The sequence below is a fragment of the Periplaneta americana genome, chromosome 15 (genome assembly GCF_040183065.1).
Source record: "Periplaneta americana isolate PAMFEO1 chromosome 15, P.americana_PAMFEO1_priV1, whole genome shotgun sequence".
NCBI classification, from domain to species: Eukaryota; Metazoa; Arthropoda; class Insecta; order Blattodea; family Blattidae; genus Periplaneta; species Periplaneta americana.
Window position 1 is genome coordinate 3172390 of NC_091131.1, and position 25212 is coordinate 3197601.

At 36.5% G+C, this 25212-nt stretch overlaps 1 protein-coding gene across 1 annotated transcript in view; it reads left to right on the plus strand.

Moving 5' to 3' along the window:
• The window catches only part of LOC138715799 (mitochondrial sodium/calcium exchanger protein-like), a 51867-nt gene that overhangs the window by 15380 nt on the left and 11275 nt on the right, over positions 1-25212 (plus strand). The window contains exons 5-12 of the mRNA XM_069848884.1: positions 10948-11022; positions 14069-14125; positions 15941-15997; positions 17751-17840; positions 18089-18175; positions 20537-20649; positions 23191-23323; positions 25012-25133. Coding sequence (XP_069704985.1) covers positions 10948-11022; positions 14069-14125; positions 15941-15997; positions 17751-17840; positions 18089-18175; positions 20537-20649; positions 23191-23323; positions 25012-25133 — 734 coding nt within the window. The remainder of the gene's footprint in view (positions 1-10947; positions 11023-14068; positions 14126-15940; positions 15998-17750; positions 17841-18088; positions 18176-20536; positions 20650-23190; positions 23324-25011; positions 25134-25212) is intronic.

Consider the following 25212-nt stretch of genomic DNA (forward strand, 5'->3'; position numbering starts at 1 on the left):
CCAATGAAGAATACCAGACATTCTGGAAGTTATTTGCTTCCATAATAATGAAACATACACCTCTGAATGGTTTTCTTCATGCTAAATACTTTTTATTTAACCTATACATCTTCAGTTCTTGAGTTCCGATGCGAAAACGCAAGTAACACTGTCAGAACGATCAGTCGGTTTTACATCTGGGAGTGAAGCAGTAGCTATTTCAGATTATTGTGGATTGTAGGTTAGAGTTATGAAAATATCCTATCTCCTCTCTCCCCTCTGCCCTCATGCCCTCATGTCCTCGAGCTCTCGTGCCCTCATGGCCACTTGCCCTCGTGCCCTCGTTCCCTTTTGCCCTCGTGCCCTCATGCCCTTGTGCCCTCATGCCCTTGTGCCCTCATGCCCCCGTGCCCTCATGCCTTCGAGCCCTCGTGCCCTCATGCCCTTGTGCCCTCATGCCTTCGAGCCCTCGTGCCCTCATGCCCCCGTGCCCTCATGCCCTCGTGCCCTAATGCCTTCGAGCCCTCGTGCCCTCAAGCCCTTGCGCCCCCATGACCCCGTGCCCTCATGCCCCCATGCCATCGAGCCCTCGTGCCCTCATGCCCTTGTGCCCTCATGCCCCCGTGCCCTCATGCCCTCATGCCTTCGAGCCCTCGTGCCCTTCTGCCCTCATACCCCCGTGCCCTCATGCCCCCATTCCTTCGAGCCCTCATGCTCTTGTGCCCTCATGCCCCCGTGCCCTCATGCCCCCGTGCCCTCATGCCCCGTGCCCTCATGCCCTTGTGCCCTCATGCCCCCGTGCCCCCGTGCCCTCGAACCCTCGTGCCCTCATGCCCTTGTGCCCTCATGCCCCCGTGCCCTCATGCCTTCGAGCCCTCGTGCCCTCATGCCCCCGTGCCCTCATGCCTTCGAGCCCTTGTGCCCGCATGCCCTCGTGCCCTCATGCCTTTGAGTCCTCGTGCCCTCATGCCCTTGTGCCCTCATCCCCCCGTGCTCTCATGCCCTCGTGCCCTCATGCCTTCGAACCCTCGTGCCCTCATGCCCTTGTGCCCTCATGCCCCCGTGCCCTCATGCCCTCGTGCCCTCATGCCTTCGAACCCTCGTGCCCTTGTGCCCTCATGCCCCCGTGCCCACATGCCCCTGTGCCATCATGCCCTCGAGCCCTCGTGCCCTCATGCCCTTGTGCCCTCTGCTCTCTCCCCTCTTCTCTTCTCTTTTCTTCTCCTTTTCTTTTTTTTACTGTTTTCTTGTTTTTTGCCTTTCTACATTCGCTTGCTTTCTACGTGATTCTCAATCTCTCCTACTGTATCTTAGATCCTTGTCATTGTTACAAGTTTCATATTCAATCTCTACATTGCCTTCAGCATCATCATCAGCATCATCATCTGAACTTTCATCTATGATCTGCATAGTGTCGATCACCACGTAAGTTTTCATCCAGTGTTACTTTGTTAGATAAAACACACTTAAGGGAATAAATAAACTGCACTAACAGAAAATTTTCTATTAATACTATTGATATGTAAATCTGACGTACACTTCCAAATAATTATATCTCATAATAAGTTAGCCAAGCGTGTAAGTTGCAACCTGCTGTCACGACTACTATAGTCAGCAACAGAAAGACAGAGGCATAGCTAGAAGAAGGAGGTGCTCTCTTGGCGGGAAAAGTAGTGACGATCAATTGTTTATCCATTATACGTCAAAATTACGTACGACAGAAGTTTTAAACAATGGCATTACTTCCTTGCGAGCAGGAAGAAAACCACTGTTTGATCACAGTATAGAGATATGTTCTCTATACTGTGGTTTGATTTCCACATATCCTACAAGTTTAATACAAGTAGTGTTAAGTTCATAACAATAACCTTAGTATCTCGTTATCATTATATTACTTCTCTTAAAATAATTATCTACAGTCAGATGGAAAGAAGTTTATGAGATTATACGTTCTCGTGCATAAAATCGAAACTTCACGTTGATGTCGATGTTATAGGCATTCCTAATTTATAGTGTCAACAAATGTTGAGGCATCATCCGTCGATCGACCACGCTGTTACGTAAGTTTTATAGTTTTCAGTTATATATATATATATAGCTGTTACTCAATATATTACAGAAATAAAGATCTAATATAAAATCTTCTTTCTCTGCGTCTACTTACTTAAGGCCCCAAAAGGTTTCACTTTCAGATCATCAGTATACCATTATGTGTTGCATTAACTATAATAATATTTCATTTTTAATGGTAATAATGTCAACAAGCATTCTTAAGTTTTGTAGTTCTTAATATCGAATACACAGCTGTACTCGGAAAATTACAGACCAGAGAATCAGACTTGTAAATTATTTTTATACGTTATCAAAAAATTACACAAATGAAGATCGACATATTGGCATTATGATGTGAAAGAATCTGACCCATCTGAACTCTAAGTATGTCAGCAATCCTGTAGGCCATGGCCTTCGTGTAATAGTCTATTGTTTATTGTAGTATGTGTTTTGTTTTATTCTGAAATGCAATTAATTAGTTCTCAAAACTGACGAAAGATGGATTTTGTAAAATAGAAAAATGATATACTAAAATTGACATTTCACTGAAAACTACTATTTTTCTGAAAAAAACTTTGGGTTCCAAGCTTCAAAATGAGGGGTCATTTATTAAAATCCGTTCAGCCGTTTTCCCATGTTTTTCATTACCAGTTCAAATTATACTACTAGGTTCAAAAAGTTCCCGGAATTTTACTACCATTTTTCGTATTAATATATAACAAGGGATATTATACATTTGTTTTGTTGGTAACATTCATGATGTCATTTCCTTAAAGTTTGCTGATAATGGCAATTATTGGTTTTGAGTTGTAGGCAATTGTTTATCATAGTGTTTTGTTTGTTCGTCGCATTTTGTAATTATGTTCACAGAGCAAAGTACAAACATCAAGTTCTGTGTTTTGCTGGGGACATGATCAGTATGGCTGATGAAGATGGTGATTTCTTAAACAAAATGAAACTGGTGCTACTTGTACGACCCAGTCCCTAAACGACAGTCATCTGAGTGGAAATCGAAAACATCTCCTCGGAAGCAAAAATTTCCTAGGGACACTTCCAAAGGCAAAGTTATTTTAAATGTTATGTTTTATTTAACGACGCTCGCAACTGCAGAGGTTATATCAGCATCGCCGGATGTGCTGGAATTTTGTCCCGTAGGAGTTCTTTCACATGCCAGTAAATCTACTGACATGAGCCTGTCGCATTTAAGCACACTTAAAGCAAAGTTATGTTGGAAGTTTTCTTCGACTCTCAGGGTCTCATGCACCATGAGTTCATTCCAGAAGGTCGTACTGTAACGAAAGAATTGTACGTAGAAACCCTCCGTCGCCTCTGGGACGCAGTGAGAAGGAAACGTCCAGAAAAGTGGGTAGAAAACAACTGGTTCCTTATGTATGACAATGCACCTGCTCATCGCGCAATTATTGTAAAGAATTTTCTTGCCAGGCACAACATAACTGCTTTGGATCACCCATCATACTCTCCTGATCTCTCACCACCTGATTACTTTCTGTTTCCCCGTCTGAAAAGTCATCTGAAAGGACGGAGATTCAATGCTGAAGAGGTTATCGCAAACGCGACGAGAGCACTAAGACGGGTTTCACAAAATGGCTTCCAGGCCTGCTTCCAGGAACTCTACACGCGTTGGCAAAAGTGTGTTGTTGCGGAAGGCAACTATTTTGAAGGGAATGCTGTAGAATAGTGTTTAAGGTACGTTGTTTCTATGATGCTAGCAAATTCCGGGAACTTTTTGAACCTAGTATGTAAATATAGATATCGCTATAATTCTAATATGATAAATCGTAAAGCTCTTCAGACTGTTGGACTAACAAAATAAGCTTACATCATCCATTTAATTTATACCTTCAATATTATCCATGTTGAATCTTTCGTACACTACTTTTAACACTTGAATATAAATAATTGATTAAATGGCGATCTTAGTCGTGTTAATTGTGTAAGCATGTGCGGCTTACTAGCTAGCTAGTAGGCTCTGAGGATGGTGTGAAGAAGCACCGAAACAGCTATTAGCCGCACATGCTTACACAATTAACACGAGTAAGATCGCCCTTTAATCAATTATATACTTCAATATTACCACGATTGGAGGCCTTGCAATCGATATAATTTTCATGACATTCTTTATTTCAATCTTCACCCATATGGAAATCCATTTAGAATTCTCTGGCCAGAATTCTGGACGGAATCTGGTCATGCAGATAGAGGCAATACGGCCAAGTGGGCGATTCTCCATTTAAAATAATGCAAAGAATAAAAGTGCAAACACACTGAACGAATCCATTCCGGTAAGCGAGTGCAAATTTGTAAACCTGGCCAACTAATAAAGTTCTTTCTTCATTGTTTTTACACATACGTTTCTTGTGGTAATGTTCCATATCCAGAGAAACACACTGCGTAAACTCATTGTGCAATGTACTAAATATTGTAATCTTTAAACTTACACATAGGTTCTTTCTCTTCTCTCCTTCCTTCCACCTGAAGACGAAGGGAGAACCACCCTTCGAAACGTTTTGTCTTAATTTTTGATTGTGACAACCAGCAATGGAAGAAGTCCAAACCCCTCACCTAAACATTACATATACATAGCCTACGCATTTTAAATGTGTGAACTCTATTCTTACATGTTGCACCGCTATTGCCTTGTAATTATTTCCGCAGTGGTGAAACTTCATCCTTCATTGCCTCCATAAATCAGAAAGTAAAGGGATTTTTTTGTAACTTACCGCTGCTGAAAATACACAAACATTTCTGAAAGTTTCTCCTACCTTCTCCACCTTTTCTGAGTAAATTGATTTAATTTATATTTCAATTTCAATTTCTGCTTGAAGTTGATGTCGAGTGGTTGTCAATAAACATGACTGGAAGTACTGCTTCGTCCGTATTGAAGTCACTGAATATACTTACTGGCTTTTAAGGAACCCGGAGGTTCATTGCCGCCCTCACATAAGCCCACCATTGGTCCCTATCCTGAGCAAGATTAATCCATTCTCTACCATCATATCCCACCTCCCTCAAATTCATTTTAATATTATCCTCCCATCTACGTCTCGGCCTCCCCAAAGGTCTTTTTCTCTCTGGCCTCCTAACTAACACTCTATATGCATTTCTGGATTCGCCCATACGTGCTACATGCCATGCCCATCTCAAACGTCTGGATTTAATGTTCCTAATTATGTCAGGTGAAGAATACAATGCGTGCAGTTCTGCGTTGTGTAACTTTCTCCATTCTCCTGTAACTTCATCCCTCTTAGCCCCAAATATTTTCCTAAGAACCTTATTCTCAAACACCCTTAATCTCTGTTCCTCTCTCAAAGTGAGAGTCCAAGTTTCACAACCATACAGAACTACCGGTGATATAAAAAGTCACTGAATATACCATGGTTAATTCAGTTCATTAAAAAAATCAAAAGTAAAGTTTTCACAGTTAAGAACTAAATAACAACAACAACAACAACAACAACAACAGCAGCAGCAGCAACAACATTTTTTTTAGTATATACATAACCCATAAACAGTTAATATATTAAGCTACAAAAAATAATTTTACATGATTACAAGCGTCGACACCCACAATGGGTCTGACAACACACTTCTGAACAATAACAATATCATTCAGCATGGTTCCTGACCCCAAAAACAAATTCTGCACAATAGCCAAGATTCAATCTGACAAAATAAAATAAGAAGTCCACTACTGTGGAGTAATGGTTACTATGTCTGACCATGAAACGAGAGGGTCCAGATTCAAATTCTGGTTGGGACAAGTTACCTGGTTGAGGTTTTTTCTGGGGTTTTAACTCAACCTATTAACCCTTGAGAGCTTGCGCCTGTAAACTTTACGTCATGGCTCGCTCGGTCAATTCGACCGTGCGTGGAAATGAAGTGGAATCTATATTTTTTGCTAATATCTGTTAGCACAAAATTTACAGAAACATTATTTAACTGCAGTTTATTCATTAACATCAATATTATTATTACAAAAACATTATTTATCTGTATTTTATTCATTAACATCACTGTTATTATGTATTAAAAAGAAGATGAACATGTCAATATCCAAATAACCTTGAGTGTTCTTTATACTGTGAAAAATATATAAATCACAATATATGTTAAATATTTTCATCAACGTCATGGCCTGGTATAGGAGTAACACGAAAATATGACGGTATTTCCACTTGTCCTATTCATTATAGTCATTATCGGTGTGAAACAGGCCTAAATTCAACAAACACGGAAGAAAATAATATTAGAAGATGAACTCACTTAGTCACATGACCTCACACGTATTACATATCTTCATCACTATCACCATCGGCACTTTCTTCAGGATTAGCACAAAAAGTGCAAGTTGACTGTGTATGTTCTTTGCAGATGAAGTGGCGGCATACATTACACCTCGTCTTAGACTTACGATTTTTCTTCCAATCGCAGAGATGGCACCTTCCTGGACCCTCATCTTCTCCAGATGGAGGTGGATTTCTTTCTTTGGCAGTTCCAGTAATTTCTCTGATGTTTATTCTTCAGTTGACGCGGCTAGATTTTCTAGTTGCAGTCTTTCAAGTAGATAATTTCTAGATAATTCCTTGCTGAGTGATTGTAGGAATTTTCTTCGAAACATGCCAAATTGGCGAATATTGTGTTTCAGTATAATGAAACTATTGATGCCTGCTATGTTCAGTAGTGTAAAGAACAGAGTTAGAGCCAGCGGTTACTGGTTCTTGCAACTGAATACCTAGCCTTGTACTCGTCCACCATGTCCACTCCTTCTTTCGTTGAATTATAAAACGTCAACATGTAAGGTTTTCTAGATTCTTCAGAATCTGGATCAATTTCATCGGTATGATGCATGGTGGATAACAGCAACACCACCTTCTTCTTTTTCGGACAGTAGGACAGAAGGGTCTTGTCCTTAGTGAACCCGAAAACACTGTTATTTTCCATTGAACGACTTTTGCAAAAATAAAGGGGGCACCTCCCTCTTATTTTTTCTCAGCGTTCCAACTAATGTTAACTTGTGAGTTGTTAGAAGTTCATCAGCAAGCGGCACTGAAGTGAACCAGTTGTCAGTGGTGACGTTTCTCCTGGATCCACTGGTTGGCTGCACCATCCTGTTCACAACACATTTAGCAGAGTTATCAGCTTGGTAGGGCCCTTCAGGCTGCTTACCAGTGTAGACTTCCATATTCAGTGTATAAAAGGTTTTTGCACATGCTAGAGAGAATACCTTTATTCCATATCTTGCCGGTTTTGTTTTTATGAATTGTTTGAAACTGCACCTTCCCCTAAAAGATTCCAACATCTCGTCGTATTCGCTAACAGTAAAATTCTCGGAGCATTTTTGAACAATTTGCTCAAAGAGAGATCGAATAGGAGCAAGCTTATCAACACTTCTGCGCTCTTGTCGAGTATTTGAATCATCAAATCTTAAAACTGTCACCAGGAACTTGAATCGTATCCGGTTCATACAAGTTCTGAAATAAGGAACACCTGTCCCATCAGCAGACCAAAGGTCGAACAGGTTCAGATGAGATGCTCTCAAAACTCCAGCCATATAAAGAAGTCCTATAAAAGCCAAAGACGTTATAATAGTATACTAGATTCGCACAGAGCGCTGGTGTGCTGTCCAAAATTGAAACCAGTCTGCGCATGTTTACGCCGCCATGCTGCTGGTAGAAATAGAGCGGTAAACACGATTGTCATACTTGTCCTTTGTTTTGTCTCGGGTGTTTTTAGTGAATAGTGTGAAAGTAATGGCAATATAATTTTGAAAGATGATATATTATCGCCGCGGACTCATGCTTAACATGTCGGCATCATACAATAACATGCGGTGTGGTTTAAAAAAATAATTTTGCCGACCGATTGTTGCTCTGTAGGTTTCACTCTAAGCGTCACGTTGTCACGTCTACTTTCTCGATAAGAATAAGCACTAATTTGTTAGATTGTTAAATGGCTATTATTATTATTATTATTATTATTATTATTATTATTATTATTATTATTATTATTATTTCATATACGAGTACGTTGACTTTCTTAACTCTTAATAATAACTCTTTAATAATAATTTTTAATCACATACCTTAATGTTCGGCCTCAGCACAAGACATTGCAACCTCGGGTTTAGTCTACGTGGATTAGACAAGTGTCATTTAATAATAATTGAAGCAGCTTATTGGTTGCATTATTGAAATTGAGGCGAGTGATTGGAGCGGCGACACAAGAAATTGAAAACAATAATACAATTAAATTTCAAAGTCCTGCCGAACGCATGAGGCCGCTCAAAGACCTGCCGAATGTTAACCATGAGAGCGCGGCGATAATACCATCCCTGTTTAATTTTCCAAGCTATTTGCAAAAGGTACGACATAATATTATCTCTGTTGTTACAATATCAATATCATTAAAATCAATCAGTAGTTTACGACAATAAAGAATACTTAATTGTTAGTACAGGTATATCAGACTGTAGAGAAATCCCGCTGAGTGAATTATTTAGACTTACACATCAGATGTTAAAACATTAGTGGAAAGATAACCTTTTGTTTTTATTATGTAAATGAATTTATCTGCAAGATAATAAACTTTCATTCAAGATCCATATATGGATAAATAAATATACAGATAATAAATAAATAAATAGCTATAATAGCTAAGCCTCCTTTGTGAATTTATGATTCAGAGTTCACCTATAAATAACTCTTTTACATTTTGCCGGATATATTTTATTAACAAAAGCAAGGAATGGCATCTTATTGATATTGCATATGTACATAAAAATTATGTACCATCACTTCGCAAGCAATGATAATATATCTATTTTATTTATTTAAAATAAAAATACAATATATAAAAAATCCACACATAAAAAGTATGTGGTTTTTTTTTTATCTTGCATAAAGTGATTGTTTAGTTTTTAGGTCTTCACGTTACCTATTGTTTGCAATGTATTAGGTACCGATACTTTTTATAATTGATAGCATTCCCTTTATTAATTGAAGAATGAATTCAATGTAATTTGGCTACCTTCGCATATTATATTTTGCCAGATTACCTATGTCATGTGGTCTAAAAGTACCAGTAATGTAATTTATTTTTGATTCTCTAAAACTTAACAAGTCTATACTGATTATTGCATATTTATTTCACTTATGAATTTGATTATAACAAGAACTTGTTTAATCAAGGTGCATATATTTATGTCTTGTGATCTAAGAGTTAATATGTTAATATAATTTTAGATTCTCTGAAACCTAACAATTTGCTGATTATCGTAAAATTATACAATCTATAATGTGTATTGTGTAGGCCTATTTATGGATGTATGAGAATGTTTTCTATAAATTGCTGCATACGTATTTTCTTTTCTTTAATGTTCTAACACATATCAATGAAACTTTGAATATGTTTATTTCGTCCTAATTTTACGTTAAACGTCGAAAATGGCCATAATATGTCAATTTTAGATCATCACAGCGTTAAATTGCGTGATTTACTCACTGCTATTATTTGTCTGCTCTCCAACAATATGGCGGCAAGCGCAGCGTTCAATTTGCCCCGGTTTCCTCGTTTCGCGCAGCCGAGGCTGTAGGGGCTTGATAAAAGCTTCCATTTCAGTTCTCGTTGTATTGTGTGCATCTCTTGGGCGGCTGTAATTTGGACGCACTTTTTCAATTTTTTTCATTTGTATGTCTAACAATTTCATCAATGATAGTGTCAGTAAAAAATAACTTCCAACACTGGAATGGAGTCCTTGCTACCTGTTTTACAGCAGGTATAAACCTTACTATATTACTTTCGCCAACACGTTTGTTACGTGGTGGACAGTGCATTTCCCATGTTGTTACTCCATCTTTCTCTGTATAAATTGGACCTGGAACAAGGTCTACTTCCTCATGTGCTGATTGAGCAGAGTCTGTGTTATGATCGATTTCTTCAATCATATCTTCTTCTTCAACGTCCGATTCAATGCTATCAATTGGTCTGATAATTTCTTCTTCACGGAACAATTGTCTTCTGACTGCACCAGCTTCCCTTCTTGTTTCTTCTTCCCGGGCCATTTCCTTTTCTACACTATCAATAAGGTTCCTTATCCTTTCTCCCTCTTCATCCATATTTCTACACGGCATTGTACGGGGATCAGTAGTGAAAATAAAGTATTACACTGACAAAAACGTACGTATATGTGAAAAGTTATAAATACAAGAAAAAACTACATTATACTTATACACCAAGTGAAACAATACGAAGTTGCGTAATGACTCGCACACGGTTGAAACGACCAGGTCTGTATAACAACAGTTTCAAATCAAATTGACCAATAGCAAAGTGCATGACAACAATCACATCTTATTCTGGAAGAGTCGAATGAAAGGTACTAAAGGGGTGAGCGGCAGAACTCAAGTGACCTTGAAGCAGAAGCTAAACGTTTATCACACCCGGTCGAAAAGACCGTGCGCGAGCTCTCAAAGGTTAAGAGCAAATTCTGGGTAACTTTCGGCGCTGGACCTGGACTCATTTCACTGACATTATCACCTTCATCTCATTCAGACGCTAGATAACCATAGCAGTTGAAAAAGCATCGTAAAATAAACCACTTAAAAAAAAAAGACAAATCAAAAACGTATAGTTTAATTCCATTTACTAATTTTTGTATTAATATGGATAGTGATATCTTTCAAATCCTTTTTTGAAAATTATGAAAATGTATAAACCCAATATGGCCAGCTGGGGCGCCACTCTGTTGGGTTAAATACCCCGGCTGAGCCAGTGAAAAGTAAATTATAAAAATTGCACATGAATTGTGCAAAACTTTGTAGCAGAAGGGAAACAATCCTGCACTGCTGCCACACAAACAGAACGGACTTGTTGGAACTTCGCAATGTCTTGTTGCAGTGTTCCTGCTGCTGTACTGTGTGTACCTCGTCGTCATCGTCAGCAAGCAGCGTGAGGACAAGAAGAAGACTCTCAGTATGTAATTGCATCTGTCAACCATTCCTGAAACTTTCATTGCGTTCGATTTAGAAAATAGAGCAACACTTCTGTATTGGTGGATTGTATGTGAAATGCTGGCTTATGGAAATTTACATTGCATTAAAACACGAGTTTATTAAATTGGTGAATGTCATGCTGGTCGTAACCAGGGGCGGCTTTCGAAGAGGGGCTGCGGAGCTGCAGCACCCCCAGACATTTGTGGTTCTTGTCTCGTTTTATGTTGTGAAAAACATTTATTATACAGTCTCTATTTAGCGGCTCGAATTAAAAAAAAAAAAAATTCGCTATCAATGACAAGCACACAATCGTTAGTGAAGTCACTTCCTCCCAGACACAAGGACTACAGGGTGAAGCCACTTCCTCCTCTGGAGCTGCCAGTCTCGTCTCGGATGCTTTGCGCGTTAGTTTTACCCCTCCTCCCTCCTTCCCCTTGCCATGAATCCAGAGTTTCCAGGCGCTGCAAAATTTGCAGCAGTTTGTCAGTAGCGCGCAGTTTTAAATACATTTTCTTTAATGTTGTGAGTATAACAAGTGCAAAAATGTTTAATTCTGTACAATATTTACAGTCTATTCAGTTCAGTATCTTAACAATTCAGGAGAAATGTGAAATTAAGTGCCCATCAGTTGAACCTCATAATGGAAAGAGCCGCTAAACAAAATACAAAGGGTCGCATATTTTTTGCTGATTTATCCAGAATCCCTGCTTTCTTCTCTCGATCTCCACATAGTCTGTATTAGATTAATGTGTTTCAAAGACAATTCCATCAGCTGGGGCAACAAGATGGATTTAAAATAAGAACAGTAAATGTTGTTCATGGGAAGAAGGAGCCATTGCTAGAATGTTTTCAAACCATAATGGAATCTGAAACATCTAACAACATCACAAAAAATGAGGCAAGCACCCTGGAGCGTACTCTTGAAGATCCTGAATTCAATTTCTGGCTCAGTTTTTTTTTTTTCATTTATTGATGTATCATGTAGATATATTATACAACCAACTACAACATCGTCAGTTAGATATTTCTAAGGTTCAAATCTGCATATAAAAAAAATTAAATTATGGCTTATTTAACGATACTTGCAACAGCAGGGGTTATATCAGCGTCGCCGGTGTGCCGGAATTTTGTCAGCAGGATTCTTTTAAATGCCAGTAAATCTACTGACATGAGCCTGTCTCATTTAAACACAACTTACAAGATAAGGTGCATGGAACTGATCTTTAAAAAAGTAAGTTCCTTGGTTTATTTTTGTATGCAGCCCCCCTTAATTCAATACCCACGAGCCGCCACTGGTCGTAACTTACACGTTTTGTTAATAAATTTCAACTAATGACAGTTGGGTCACCCATTATTGCGTCGTCTAGTATCAAAGTCACCTACATCCACATTTTTTTTTTTTTTTTCAAATTGAGTTCATGCTGTATTTGCGATCTCTGTAAGTTTTTCTGTAGATCTGTGAAGAGTTAAGTTGCAAAATGGGTATAATTCCATTTAAATTGAAGGTTGAAGTTCCCGGTTAGGTACAGTCAGATACATCCATGTATGCAGATTTTCGCCCTGCATTGTTGTCCATTTGAACTCTTCGCTCTTTTTAACTAGCAACCATTATTGTAGCTTTTCATTCTCTGAAGTTAACAAATTACCGGTAACAGATTAATTCCAGTGCTATGAAAAATATTGTGAATAATTCAATTTCGTTTGTGTGTGAGTTTTAAAGAAGTAAATTATTAATTTCTTTTCTTAAATGTAATTACTTGTATTGAACAACTTTTTATTATCCATATGTTGTTTCATTTGAAATAATTGAGCAGTTAGTAAAGGATAATAGTTTGACATTTTGTGCATAATTACATTGTATCATTGCAAAAACAGGTAAATCCACAATGGTGGGTTCAAAGCCAGCTACAGCCAAATAAAAAATATGTTTCCCGCCGAAAATCAGAAAGCTTGCAAATTCAAATTTCCAGTATATGTTTGTCTATGTCGTAACTTTATGCTGTCAAAGTAACGAAACTGTTTATAGAAAAGCCGTTGTTAAAAATAGTTTTTTGTTTGTCCTGTAAAATTTTACAAAATATAGATATAGCTGACTTTGATGCTAGACGACTCATGTACTATGATGGCCCAAACTATAGCTACTCAAGAGGAAAATTGAAACAGCAGGACACTGATATATGTAATAACATAAGCCATAAGAAATTATTTCTATGTTAGGTATTGCTTTGCACTAGACATTATTTTATCATCATCATCATCATCATCATCATCATCATCATCATCATCGTCGTCGTCGTCGTCAATACATGTAGACCTACTGTATCATTCTTGAATTGGAAAGTATGTGTCATCGTTTTTGTAGACATGAACTGATAAATCAAAATTCTTATTTTGTGATTAAAAGATACAATAAGCTAGGAGCCACTAGTGTAGCTCAGTCAGCTAAGGCACTTGCCTGCCGATCTGGAGTTGCACTTGGGCGCGGGTTTGATTCCTGCTTGGGCAGATTACCTGGTTGGGTTTTTTCCGAGATTTTCTCCAACCGTAAGGCGAACGTCAGGTAATCTATGACGAATCCTCGGCCTAATACCATCTCGCTATCACCAATCCCATCGATGCTAAATGATCTAGTAGCTGATACAGCATCGTTAAATAATCAACTAAAAAAAATTAACCTGGGTATCACGAGAAAGCCTCTGTACAATTTGTAAATAATAAATCGCTGTCATCTTGAAATACCTATAACAGTCATTTAAACTGTAACCCAATAGAATGAATTAAGACTGCTTAGGCATGATAACAAAAATTACAAACATCCATTAACATTACAAAATATAAAAATAAATCCTTAAAATACTTCTGCAGTAGGAATGTGCACAAAAGAGCTTCAACACAGTAACACAAATCTGTGAAACATAACCAGAACTAAATGTGCAATACAGGTATAAAAATAAATTCATAATTAATCATAAATCATCTTACTTAAGTATAAGATTTTTGTACATTTAATTGAAAATTTGTTGCAGAGAAGGTTCTGGAAATTCAGATGAAAGAGAAGGCTTCTGAACCACAGGAACTGACAGGTGAGGTCTTAATTCACATCAGACAAATGTAAGGAAGATACAAAACAAATCATATTCAACTGCTTGACCCTTACACTCTACTTTTATCAGATTTTTTGTAGGCAGATATAAAATCTGAACATGAACATAAAACTGCTTTCAATCTAGTCACACCTCACTCATGATATTTGTTACTTTAAAGAGCTCTACAAGCAGTGCATGTTGTACAATGTAGAATGACTCCTAAACTTCTTGTGAAAACATCAACATTTCAGTGTCAGTGGTAAGTGATTGGCAACTACAGAGTGATTTATATAGAACTAACACATTTCTTTCTTTATTTATTTCAAAATGAATGACGCTAGCCACAATTTGTTATACCTCAAATGTAGAGTATCTTTGGGAGATTACTAACCTCTATAGCAAATGTTGAAAATTCTTTATTTATTCGGCAGGAAATTCACTTAATGACCAGTTTTTAACGTCAAATTAAGCAGGAGTTTTGATTCCCTGTCACGAGATGCGCAGATGTTTATTCTTGATTCCTTATTGTTGGCAGCTGTTTTCGACATTTTGTTTCAGTCACTGAAAATGCAGTACGCATTAAATGCTCTTTCTTGTGAAGCAATACTGGATTACGAATTCAATTACAGTTACTCAAAGAGCATACCAGAGAGAATTTGGTGTTTGTAATCCTCTCAAAAGAAACACAATACTGGGACTGGTAAACAAATTGAAAACAACTTGAACTCTAAAATAATAATAATTTTGATGATAATAAATATACAGAATAAATAATAAACATCTGCGCATCTCGTGACAGGGAATCAAAACTCCTGCTTAATTTAACGTTAAAAACTGGTAATTAAGTGAATTTCCAGCCGAATAAATAACGAATTTTCAACATTTGCTATAGAGGTTAGTAATCTCCCAAAGACACTCTACATTTGAGATATAACAAATTGTGGCTAGCATCATTCGTTTTGAAATAAAGAAAGAAAGAAATATGTCAGTTCTATATAAATCACTCTGTATTTCATGTGTATTGTGTTGTATTTATTTATATTCCATGGTATTCATACATCGCTTCACAGCTAGAATATAGAACATGTCAAAGGAGAAAAAAAAATCTTAATCATACTGTAAAGTCTTAATAGTCACAGTCTAGTAGAAATATACACAGAAGAGTTTTACAATATACTAGTGCAACACAAGGGGTTAGTATTGATACTTAATACAAGACAGAAATATTCATGAAGTGTTATTGAATGTCATGAATTCACCTACAGAATAGAAGGCGTGAGAAATTAGGTACTTCTTTAATTTGGCCCTAAATAATCTTATGTTTTGAGTTTCATTTTTATATCCATAGGGAGGCTATTGAAAACTTTTTACTGCCATATAACGCACTCCTTTTTGATAGCACAATAGACTTGCCGATGGAGTATGAAAGTAATTTTTTTGACTAATATTTATGCTATGAATTGTTGCATTAGTTACGAAGTTTTCACGATTACATACGAGGAAGTTTATTAATGAAAAAATATACTGACATAATTTGTAGTTTTTTGAAAATGGTCCTACACGATTCCCAGATCTGACACCTACTATTATTCTAATTACTATTTTTTGTAGTAGGAATACGGAGACAGTTACTATCTGTAGAATTTCTCCAGAATATTATTCCAAGTGTCTGTTATTGACACATGACTGTCTTAATAAAAATGAGACCAGCATACCGTACATAGTGGACATTGATTCAAGTTTACTGTAGGCCTACTACATCACATCTCTTGAGTGGTTACTGTTGTTACAATCAAAGTGGTTATTTTTCAGACAAAACCCGAGAAGTTCATTTCAGAGGAAGAGCGTCAGATGATGTGGATCCAGAAGGTAAGCGAATAGTAAATATATCGTAAAGATGTCTTCACTAAGTCAGTCTTGTTATGTAATCTGTATTACGGTAATTATGTGTTGTTGCTGGGTTACGAAGACCTGATAATTCTAGAAATAACGTAGAGAGATCACTGTGATGTTCATTTTATGTGCATTATTAAATTACAAATTCAATTTCAGAGCGCCTTTGGCAACAACACAATCAATATGAACTGTACATTATTCATAGAATTCGAAATAGTAATAATTAGAGGTGTGACATTATAGCATTAATTTTTGCACATCTAGAAAAAACGTTAAAAACAATAGCTTTATGTGGTATCTATTAGGTTACGTCCATTTTCGGCTTCCCCTTCAAAGAGATTATTTTGGGAACAGTCAGACAAGTGGCCAACAGGCTTGGAGCTCACATATTCAGTTCTTTTCAACGCCGAACTCCCTTCACAAGGACGTGTTTTCCCGTACCTTTTAATGTTTCTCCTCCTCCTCGTTCATTTATCCATTAAAAATAGCATTTTATAGCATTAATCACTTGAAGAAACAGCATTTATTATTTCTCTTGGTGTTCACTTTATCAAACTATATATAAATATACAACTTTTTGAAAAACTTAAAACTTTAAAAGTGTTACAAGTGTTAAAAGTATTTCAATAGATGCTGATGAAAACATGTTACCAGTGTTGAAATGGTGCTGTCTGTCATACGAGGTACATTATCTTTTTAACAATTTTAACACTTAAAGTTGTAAGTTGTTTAAAAGCATTTATTAGTTGAAACATCTTTTGCTATATTATGAAAAGAAACTTACTCAAATAAAAATTTAAAAAAGGTTACACATTCTTCGAAATCGTTCGTATTTTACCGAAAATACAATTTATCGCGTTAATATCTATTTATAGCATTAATTAAACTGGCTTCGAAGGGTTGTAATTATGATGAAATATGAAGATAAGTGAAAAAGAAGGAACGAAAAGCATGTTACATATTTTTACAGCATTTATCGCAATTGTGATATTTTCATGCCTCTAGTATATAATGATACTAGAACTGTCATGATTAGACCTCGGATTTTTAGGCTCTAAAAATATAGATTTAGGCATCTAAAATAAACTTTGAAAACTGTAAAATAAGTTGTAAGAATACTATTTTAGGCTTTTAAAAATTTGTAATACCACATAATATCACTATCATTAACAGCTAAATGGATGTAAAAATATGAAATTAATAAAAGAAATAAAGTTAATTAACTATAGTAAATCTATTTACTGGCCACAAAGTAAAATTTTATTATTGTCAAAAAAATAGGCATAAAACCTAAAATCCGAGTTCTAGTCATGATTGTTGTTGTTTATCATCTGTCCGAAGACAGGTCTGAACCTCACAAGCGATACCAAGAAGGCATCACTTATAAGGCAACTAAGCCAGGAGATAATAGAGTATGGTGGCCATTTCTTTTTCCCTTCCATTGCATACATCGCTGACTAGCTACAATTTACATTAATCAGACTTCAGATGTATACAAACAATTGTTCTTCCTCTGACACATATCGTCAAGTGAGATGTACTGCCTAATAATAGATGTACATATCAGCTAGAACCTCAATCAGGGGATTGTCATTAAGTTGTTAAAGCAATTTTCCATTCTTCATTATACATAGTATACTAAATTATTGCATTAAACTTTACATTTGTAAGAAATTTCAGACTTGCTGTGTGTATGTACATTATAGTTAGTTAATCTGCTTAACAGAAGGACCCAGTTCCTTGAGGAAGGCTGTGGATGAAGTGGCCCCACCAGTTCCCCGCAGATCCAGGCTTTCAAGCAGAACTTCGCTCAGAGGTGCGTGAGTACAGATGCTAGGAAGTCCAGGAATAAAACAGAAAACGGTTGCTTTGTAATGAACGTGAATATTAGATTCAGGAAGAAAGACAGACAGTGACCCAGGGGCCCTGTGAGTTTTTTCATAAAAATAATTTGATTTAAATCAGTGATTTAGATTATAAAAATCAACTGATAAAAATGACAACACTGTGATTTAAATCATTGCATCCTGCTAGTAACCACTGACAATTTGCTTTTTTCTCCAGATCTGGCAATTCACCTTGAGCGACAGTCATTGATGTCTCAGCTTGATATGCTGGGAGAAGAGATGGAAGAAGAATGGATACCAGAAGGTCAGTTTTGCTGGGGTGGTCTTCATGATTCTGAGTTTATTGCCATGTTTATTTTTATATCAGGATACCAGTTGTATGACAGCAATGTGATAATGCGCAGACTCATTGTTATCAATAATCAGCAGTTAAACAACAGGTCAGCAAAAATGTTTCCATTCTTATAATAATTTCTGTATCATTAGAAAGATCCCTGTAATTAGAAAAAATCGTAATGAAAACGGTAATGATCTTGAAGTGCCTTCAATTAATTTCTTAGTTGTGCATATACAGTGTGTAAAAAAAGGTATGCAGCATTACTCGTAACTTCATAATGTTTTACTTTTACCATAAATACAAATCAGTCAGGTAATGTTATGCGAGTGTAGAACAAATTATCCAGGTGTACAGGCTGTGATACAAGCACTTTTTTAAATGACATGCTATATTAATTTTTACTTATTTTAAACAGATTAACAATGAAAATGCCATATGTTATATATTTCATGGTAACTTACAATAAACGATTAAATACATCTTCATTTATTATTAATGATATAGGCCTGCAATATAACAGTATGAGGAAAAACTTGGAAGTGTTTGGTTAACTATTCTTGACTTGGAATATTATGTAAATTTTATCACTAAATAAATATAGTAAAGCTCCTTTTGCATTAGAAAGATTGCCATTAATCCAGGGGGAACCATATTTAATAGAATGTTTCAATACTTTGCTTTTGCTGATGATGTAGCTGTATTTGCACGGAATGTGTCATCCTTAGATGATATCCTGAAACAGATACATAATGAGACAAATGCTTCAAATTTAAATATTAACAGAACAAAGACAAAGTATATGAATAACATAACCACGAGAGACAATACTGTAAAAACTGTTGTCTTAAATGAGGCTACTTTTGAGAAAGTGTCAAGGTTCCGATATTTCGGCTCGATAGTCACCGAGGATAACAACATATTAACTGAGATCAAGGATAAAATAGCCATTGGCAATCGACGCCTCAGAGCATTAGATAAAATTATAAGAACCAGATATATCTAAAAAAAAAAATGAAGGTGAGGATTTATAAAACAATTATTAAACCTACAGTGACTTTTGGAAGCGAAACCTGGACTCTACCTGAACGAGCAATAACCATCTTAAATACGTGGGAAAGGAAAATTTTAAGAAAAATTTATGGCCCTATTTATGATAAGGGAGAGTGGAGAATTAGGACCAATTCTGAACTACAAAAACTATATAAAGATCCAAGTATTGTCACTGATATAAAAATTAGACGGCTGGAGTGGCTGGGCCACATTATCAGAATGGACAATAATAATATTCCTAAAAGATTACTAGATGCCACGCTAAGTGGTAAAAGAAGAGCAGGAAGACCTAAACTACGATGGTTGGATGATGTTCAGGATGATCTAGTTAAAGCAGGAATTAAGAGATGGAGACGGAGAACCCTAGAGAGGGAAGATTGGGCGGCAATTCTTAAGGAGGTCAAGGCTAAACTAAAAGGGCTGTATGACCACAGATGATGATGAAAGCTCCTTTTGTTACACCCTGTATATTTATTGTATTTGTCTTCTTATATATTTGCATATCTGTTTGTTCGTGCTTTGTAAGTAGTTATTTGCTTGATTCTTAATTCGTATTATTTTATTTATTTATTTTGTCGATAGTATAGATGTGACAATGATTATAAGTTAAAATGGGGGGTTAGGGTTGACATTTTCAACTTCTATATTTTTTAAGCAATCTTTTTCAAATTTTTATCACACATTTAACATATGCTATCATACCAAATTTAAACTTCATAGATCAAACAGGTTTTTATTTATTAATCACTTTATCATTTTTTGTATTGTCACATACATAATGCTCCTTGCATTACAATATTTTTTAAACTGAAATTTGGTCAGTAGGTACTACAAACTTGGACAATTTTATTGTGTGATTAATGTTTATAGTAAAATCTTTTTTAAACTTTTGAATTTTTTATTTCGCCATTCTATTTACTGTATTTTTGTAATTTTAACATGTGAAAAATTAACCATATAAAATTCACTTTCAAAACCCAGAGCAAAATTAAAGTATTCATATATGGATGAACAAATCCTGAAAGTTTCAAGGTGGTGGCGAAATTTGTGACGCAAGGATAATTTTATACGTGAAAGATTTAAAACAAAAGGAAAGCAAAGAAATATCTTGCAAACATAACACCATGTACTGATCTTAGAATATGGTATCCTGTATGGGCCTTAAAAATGGCCGCAGACGAAAATTGATCATATTTTATGAAAGAAAAGATTTTATAGTATTTTTAAGAATGGAAGTGGAAAATTGATAATTTTGACCCTCCATAAATGTTTGTGCAGAAGGAGCAGAGGAGAAAAGCCTAGTGAAGGAGTTCCTCTATGATATGATCCCTGTTGACATAGAGGAATGGAGCAGCATGAACTTGGCCGAGAAGGTTGCCAGTTGCTTGAAGGTTAGTCATTCTCGTAGCGGACTCTTTCAATCGTTGTAATTCTATGTTGTTGTTGTGTTTTGTAATGCCAGGCGTTTGACAATAAAGTCATTTGACCTCTTGCACTCCAATATTTTTCAAAGATATTATCATGGCCAGCCACTGAAGCACAGATTTTGAGGTGTTCCGAATCCATTTCTTGGTTTGAGTTGCACAATGGGCAGTTAGAGGACTGATATATTCCAATTCTATGCAGGTGTTTGGCCAAACAATCATGGCCTGTTGCCAATCTAAATGCAGCTACAGATGATTTGCGTGGTAAATCCGGAATTAACTGTGGATTATGATGCAGAGAGTTCCATTTTTTCCCTTGAGATTGTGTTATCAAATTTTGTTTGTTGAAGTCTAAGTATGTAGATTTAATAAATCTTTTCACAGAGTAATACGTAGATTTAGTAACAGGTCTGTAAGTAGCAGTGCTGCCCTTCTTTGCTAAAGCATCCGCATTCTCGTTTCCAGGATTCCACAATGGGATGGTATCCATTGGAATACAATTCTTTTATTGAGTGATATTAATTGAGAGAGCATTTTAGTTATTTCTGCTGTTTGAGATGAAGGTGTGTGTTTAGAGACGATTGATAGAATAGCTGCTTTGGAGTCTGACAATATAACTGCATTCTTAAATTTATTGATGTGGCATAGAAGATTTCTGAGACTTTCACTATGTTGTAAATCTATACATGGTTCCTGTCTTCATTACTTTCAAATCCGAACTGTTCTGCTTTTCACAGCTGCTTCCAGTCCTGTGGCCATCAGTGCCTCACACTAGCATTCAGAATTCGTAGTCTGCTAGACAATTGTTGGAAGTATTTGTAGCTGTACCGGTACCGATGACTAAACACTCTGGGCCATATCTGCAGCAACGTCTGTTTAGCTGAGTTTCGCTTCAATATGATTTACATTTAGTTACAGTTTTATTATTGTCGGCCTGGATAGCGCAGTCGGTACAGTGCTGGGCGTCTGTGCCTGAGGTTACGGGTTCGATCCAGGCCCAGGTCGATGGCATTTAAGTGTGCTTAAATGGAACAAGCTGATGTCAGGAGGTTTACTGGCATGTAAAAGAACTCCTGCAGGACAAAATTCCGGCACACCAGCGACGCTGATATAACCTCGGCACTTGCGAGTGTTGTTAAATAAAAGCATATTGGTAGATTAAAAAAAAAATTTTTAAGTTATATTTTCTGTACCTGTATCATTAATTTGTAGTTTGAATCTGTTTCTGTTTCGGTTTCTGTTGTGTTTGATTTTGTGTTTTTTTTTTTTTTGAGGTTGGATTTCTGTTTGAGCTTGACTTTTTGTTTCAGTTTGTTTCTGAGTTTAATTTTCTGTTTGAATTTGGCTTTCTGTCTTAGTTTTGGTATGAGTTTCTGTTTCAGGTTAACTTCTGTTACAGTTTGAGCTTGATTTCCTGTTACTATTTCAATGTGAGTTTCTGTGTCAATTTGGCCTACTGTTTGAGTCCATTTGAGTTTGAACTTACAGTATTCATAATTTTGTAAAATAGGATTAGTGTATTTTGCACATTAATGATGATGGTGATGGTCAGTGGAAACTGAACATGGCATTAAGTTATTTATAATCTGTACAGTTCAATAGTTTACTTCGGAATATGTATGATAATAACTTTCTTGTGTTAAATATTATTAACGTACCTTGTTAACATGTTTCGACCTATTTTCGGTCATCTTCGGAACTGGTCGTTGTTGGTCTTGGCGCCTCTTGTTTCCTGTGTGGGTGCGTTCGTAGTGTAGAGTCAAAGAGTGTATGTGTTTTGAAGTTGAGTTGTGTGTTGAGAATATCGTTGGAGTGTGTTTTCGTGTGTCTGTATATTTCATATTGTTCTAGTGTGTTTAGTTTCTGGCTTTTTGGTTGGATGTGCAGTATTTCCATGTCTGTGTTGATGTCTCTGTAGGTGTGGTTGGCATTTGTGATGTGTTCTGCATATGTGGAGGTGTTTTATAATTTTGTTATGGCTGTGATGTGTTCTTTGTAACGTGTTTGAAATGATCTGCCTGTCTGTCCTATGTAGTTGTTGCAGGTGTTACATTTGAGTTTGTATTCGCCTATGTGCTTGTATTTGTTTGTTTGTTTGTTTGTGTGTTGAGATGTTTTTGTAGAGTGTTATTTGTTCTGTATGCGATGTTGTAGTTCAATTTCTTGAATGAGGTTGCAATTTTGTGTGTGTTTTTGTTTTCGTATGTTAGTGTGATGTATTTTTTTTTTGTGTTTGTGTTGTATTCTTCATATTTGTGTTGTATTCTTCATACATATTCCGAAGTGTTAAAAGTTGTGTAATCAAGATGTATAGTCAATAGTTTATTTTATTAACAGTTGTGCAATAAAGTCGCGTTGTCATGTTTTGCTTTTCATTTTTTCATCTGCTAACCCTATCAGCACTTGAGCGTCTGCTGGCGATAGTGTCGACTTCGTTATGTCCTTTCACTCGTTGACATTAAACCAGAAACGCTGTGTGAGCTAACAGTAGATGACTGAACTGTGCAGGCCCCGTTCATCGTTGTGCTGAAGCTGGTGATCCCCGTGGTGAACCACACGCTAGTCAAGAACGGGTGGAGCAAGCTGCTCAACACCTTGAACTGCGTCATCTGGCCGCTGTACACTGTCGCTGCCACCAGGAGTGAGTACCGGGGGCAGATACAGAGACATCACCCGGTGCACTAGCACTGTGGTCCCACACGATTTACTTCTGAGCACACAGAAAAGCACCAAACGATTTTTCATTTGATCAAAATGTATTGAGTAACGCTGCTGTGCCCAGGCTGACTGCAGAAAGTACAGGCAAGCTTGTGGCTGCTAGCAAAATAGTTCCTTTCGCTTTCAAATTGAAGATGATTCCAGTACAGTAGAACCCCGATTATCCGTCACCCTATTAACCGATTCGCAGATTATCCGACTGTCTATTCCTCGCTCTTTTTTCCTTCAGAAATAAATAACTTATATGAAGATTTGTTTTGTACATCTCATTAGTAGGTTCTACATGTCATTACAAGCCTCTATCGTTACACAGCATTGTCTGCTGTTCGAATTGCCGTTCTATAATATAACTTGTATATAAAATGTCTTCCACGGGTGTTAACAGAAAATGTATTGTGCTAAGTATCGAAAAAAATGGAAATAATTGAATGGTTTGAGAAAGAGAAACTGTGGCTCATTTTGGATACGAGATTGGAGTTACAACTGCGCGATTTAATAAAAAAAAAAAGAGGATAAAGTGTAAAGAAGTATGTAAATCTATAATACTATACCTCCTTACTCCTATCTTTCCTGAGGCAGTCATTACAAAGGGCTTCCTTGCACCTTAAAAACCCATCGTTGACAACCAGACTTAAATTAATGAACTTGTGATTCACTACCTAGCGAGTTAAATACAAGACCACGGAGGAAATTACAAAATCTTTCATGGTACGGATTATCCGATTTTTCGATCAACCGTTCACTCCATCCCCTTCATTACCACGGATAATAGAGGTTCTACTGTTCTATTTAATGGGGAACATGCTTGAATTTTATTTTCCTTCTCGTAATATAATAATAATAATAATAATAATAATAATAATAATAATAATAATAGTAATAGTAATAATAATAATAGTAATAGGTTGTGAAATACTGTTATTGAAACTTATCTTAGTTATCAGCTAACCTGAATAAACTAGAAATGTAAGGATAATTACTTAGAACTATCATTATTTATAAAATAAGATACAGTTATTTAGATATTTAAATATAATCTCTATTCAAAATATATTAAGAGAATATAATTCAGTAAACTAGTCTCAAAACAAAAGAGCGAATGTAATTTACTATGCCTGATGAATTAGGTACAGGCCATTCGGTATCTCTTGAAGCCCACCTGAGTGTCAGAGGAAGAAGAAAGTGGACTGAGAAGCTTCCCTCCTCTGCTACGCTCCTACTTGTAGCAAGCGAGCTCACTTACAACCAACATAAGGTTCTTACTGTATGTTATGGCACACACATGCATTTGGTTTCATGAGATAACGAAAACCTATAATTGTGCATTTTAATTTTGAAAGACGATACCATCTGACAGGTTCTAATATCGTCTGATGAGTGCGATACGATGTAGTGAATGCTTACCTTAATATAGAAAACATCTTGGTGGTTGTTATGCAGTACTTCATGTTACTTCTCTAGTGCTAATCTCTATATGCTATATGCACATTAATAAGACATTAATAAAGACAGTCCAATATTTTATTGATGTTTTTGTGCACACTTCAGTACTGTCTTGTTTTTCCATACCAAACCAGGCTTCAGCCTTAACTTTCATGATCTTGTTGACAGCTGCCATGATCGAGATCATACCAGGTGTGCCACTAGTCATCCCGGCCTTCATGTTTGGCTCGAGTCTCGGTGTGCTGGTTATGATGACCTCCAAGAAGAGCCGTCCTCCAGTGTACCACCCTGTAAGAATATACATTGATTTAATGCTTTCGCAGAATCTGTATTTCTCTGTCAGCAGTTTAGACATTTACTTTTACATTT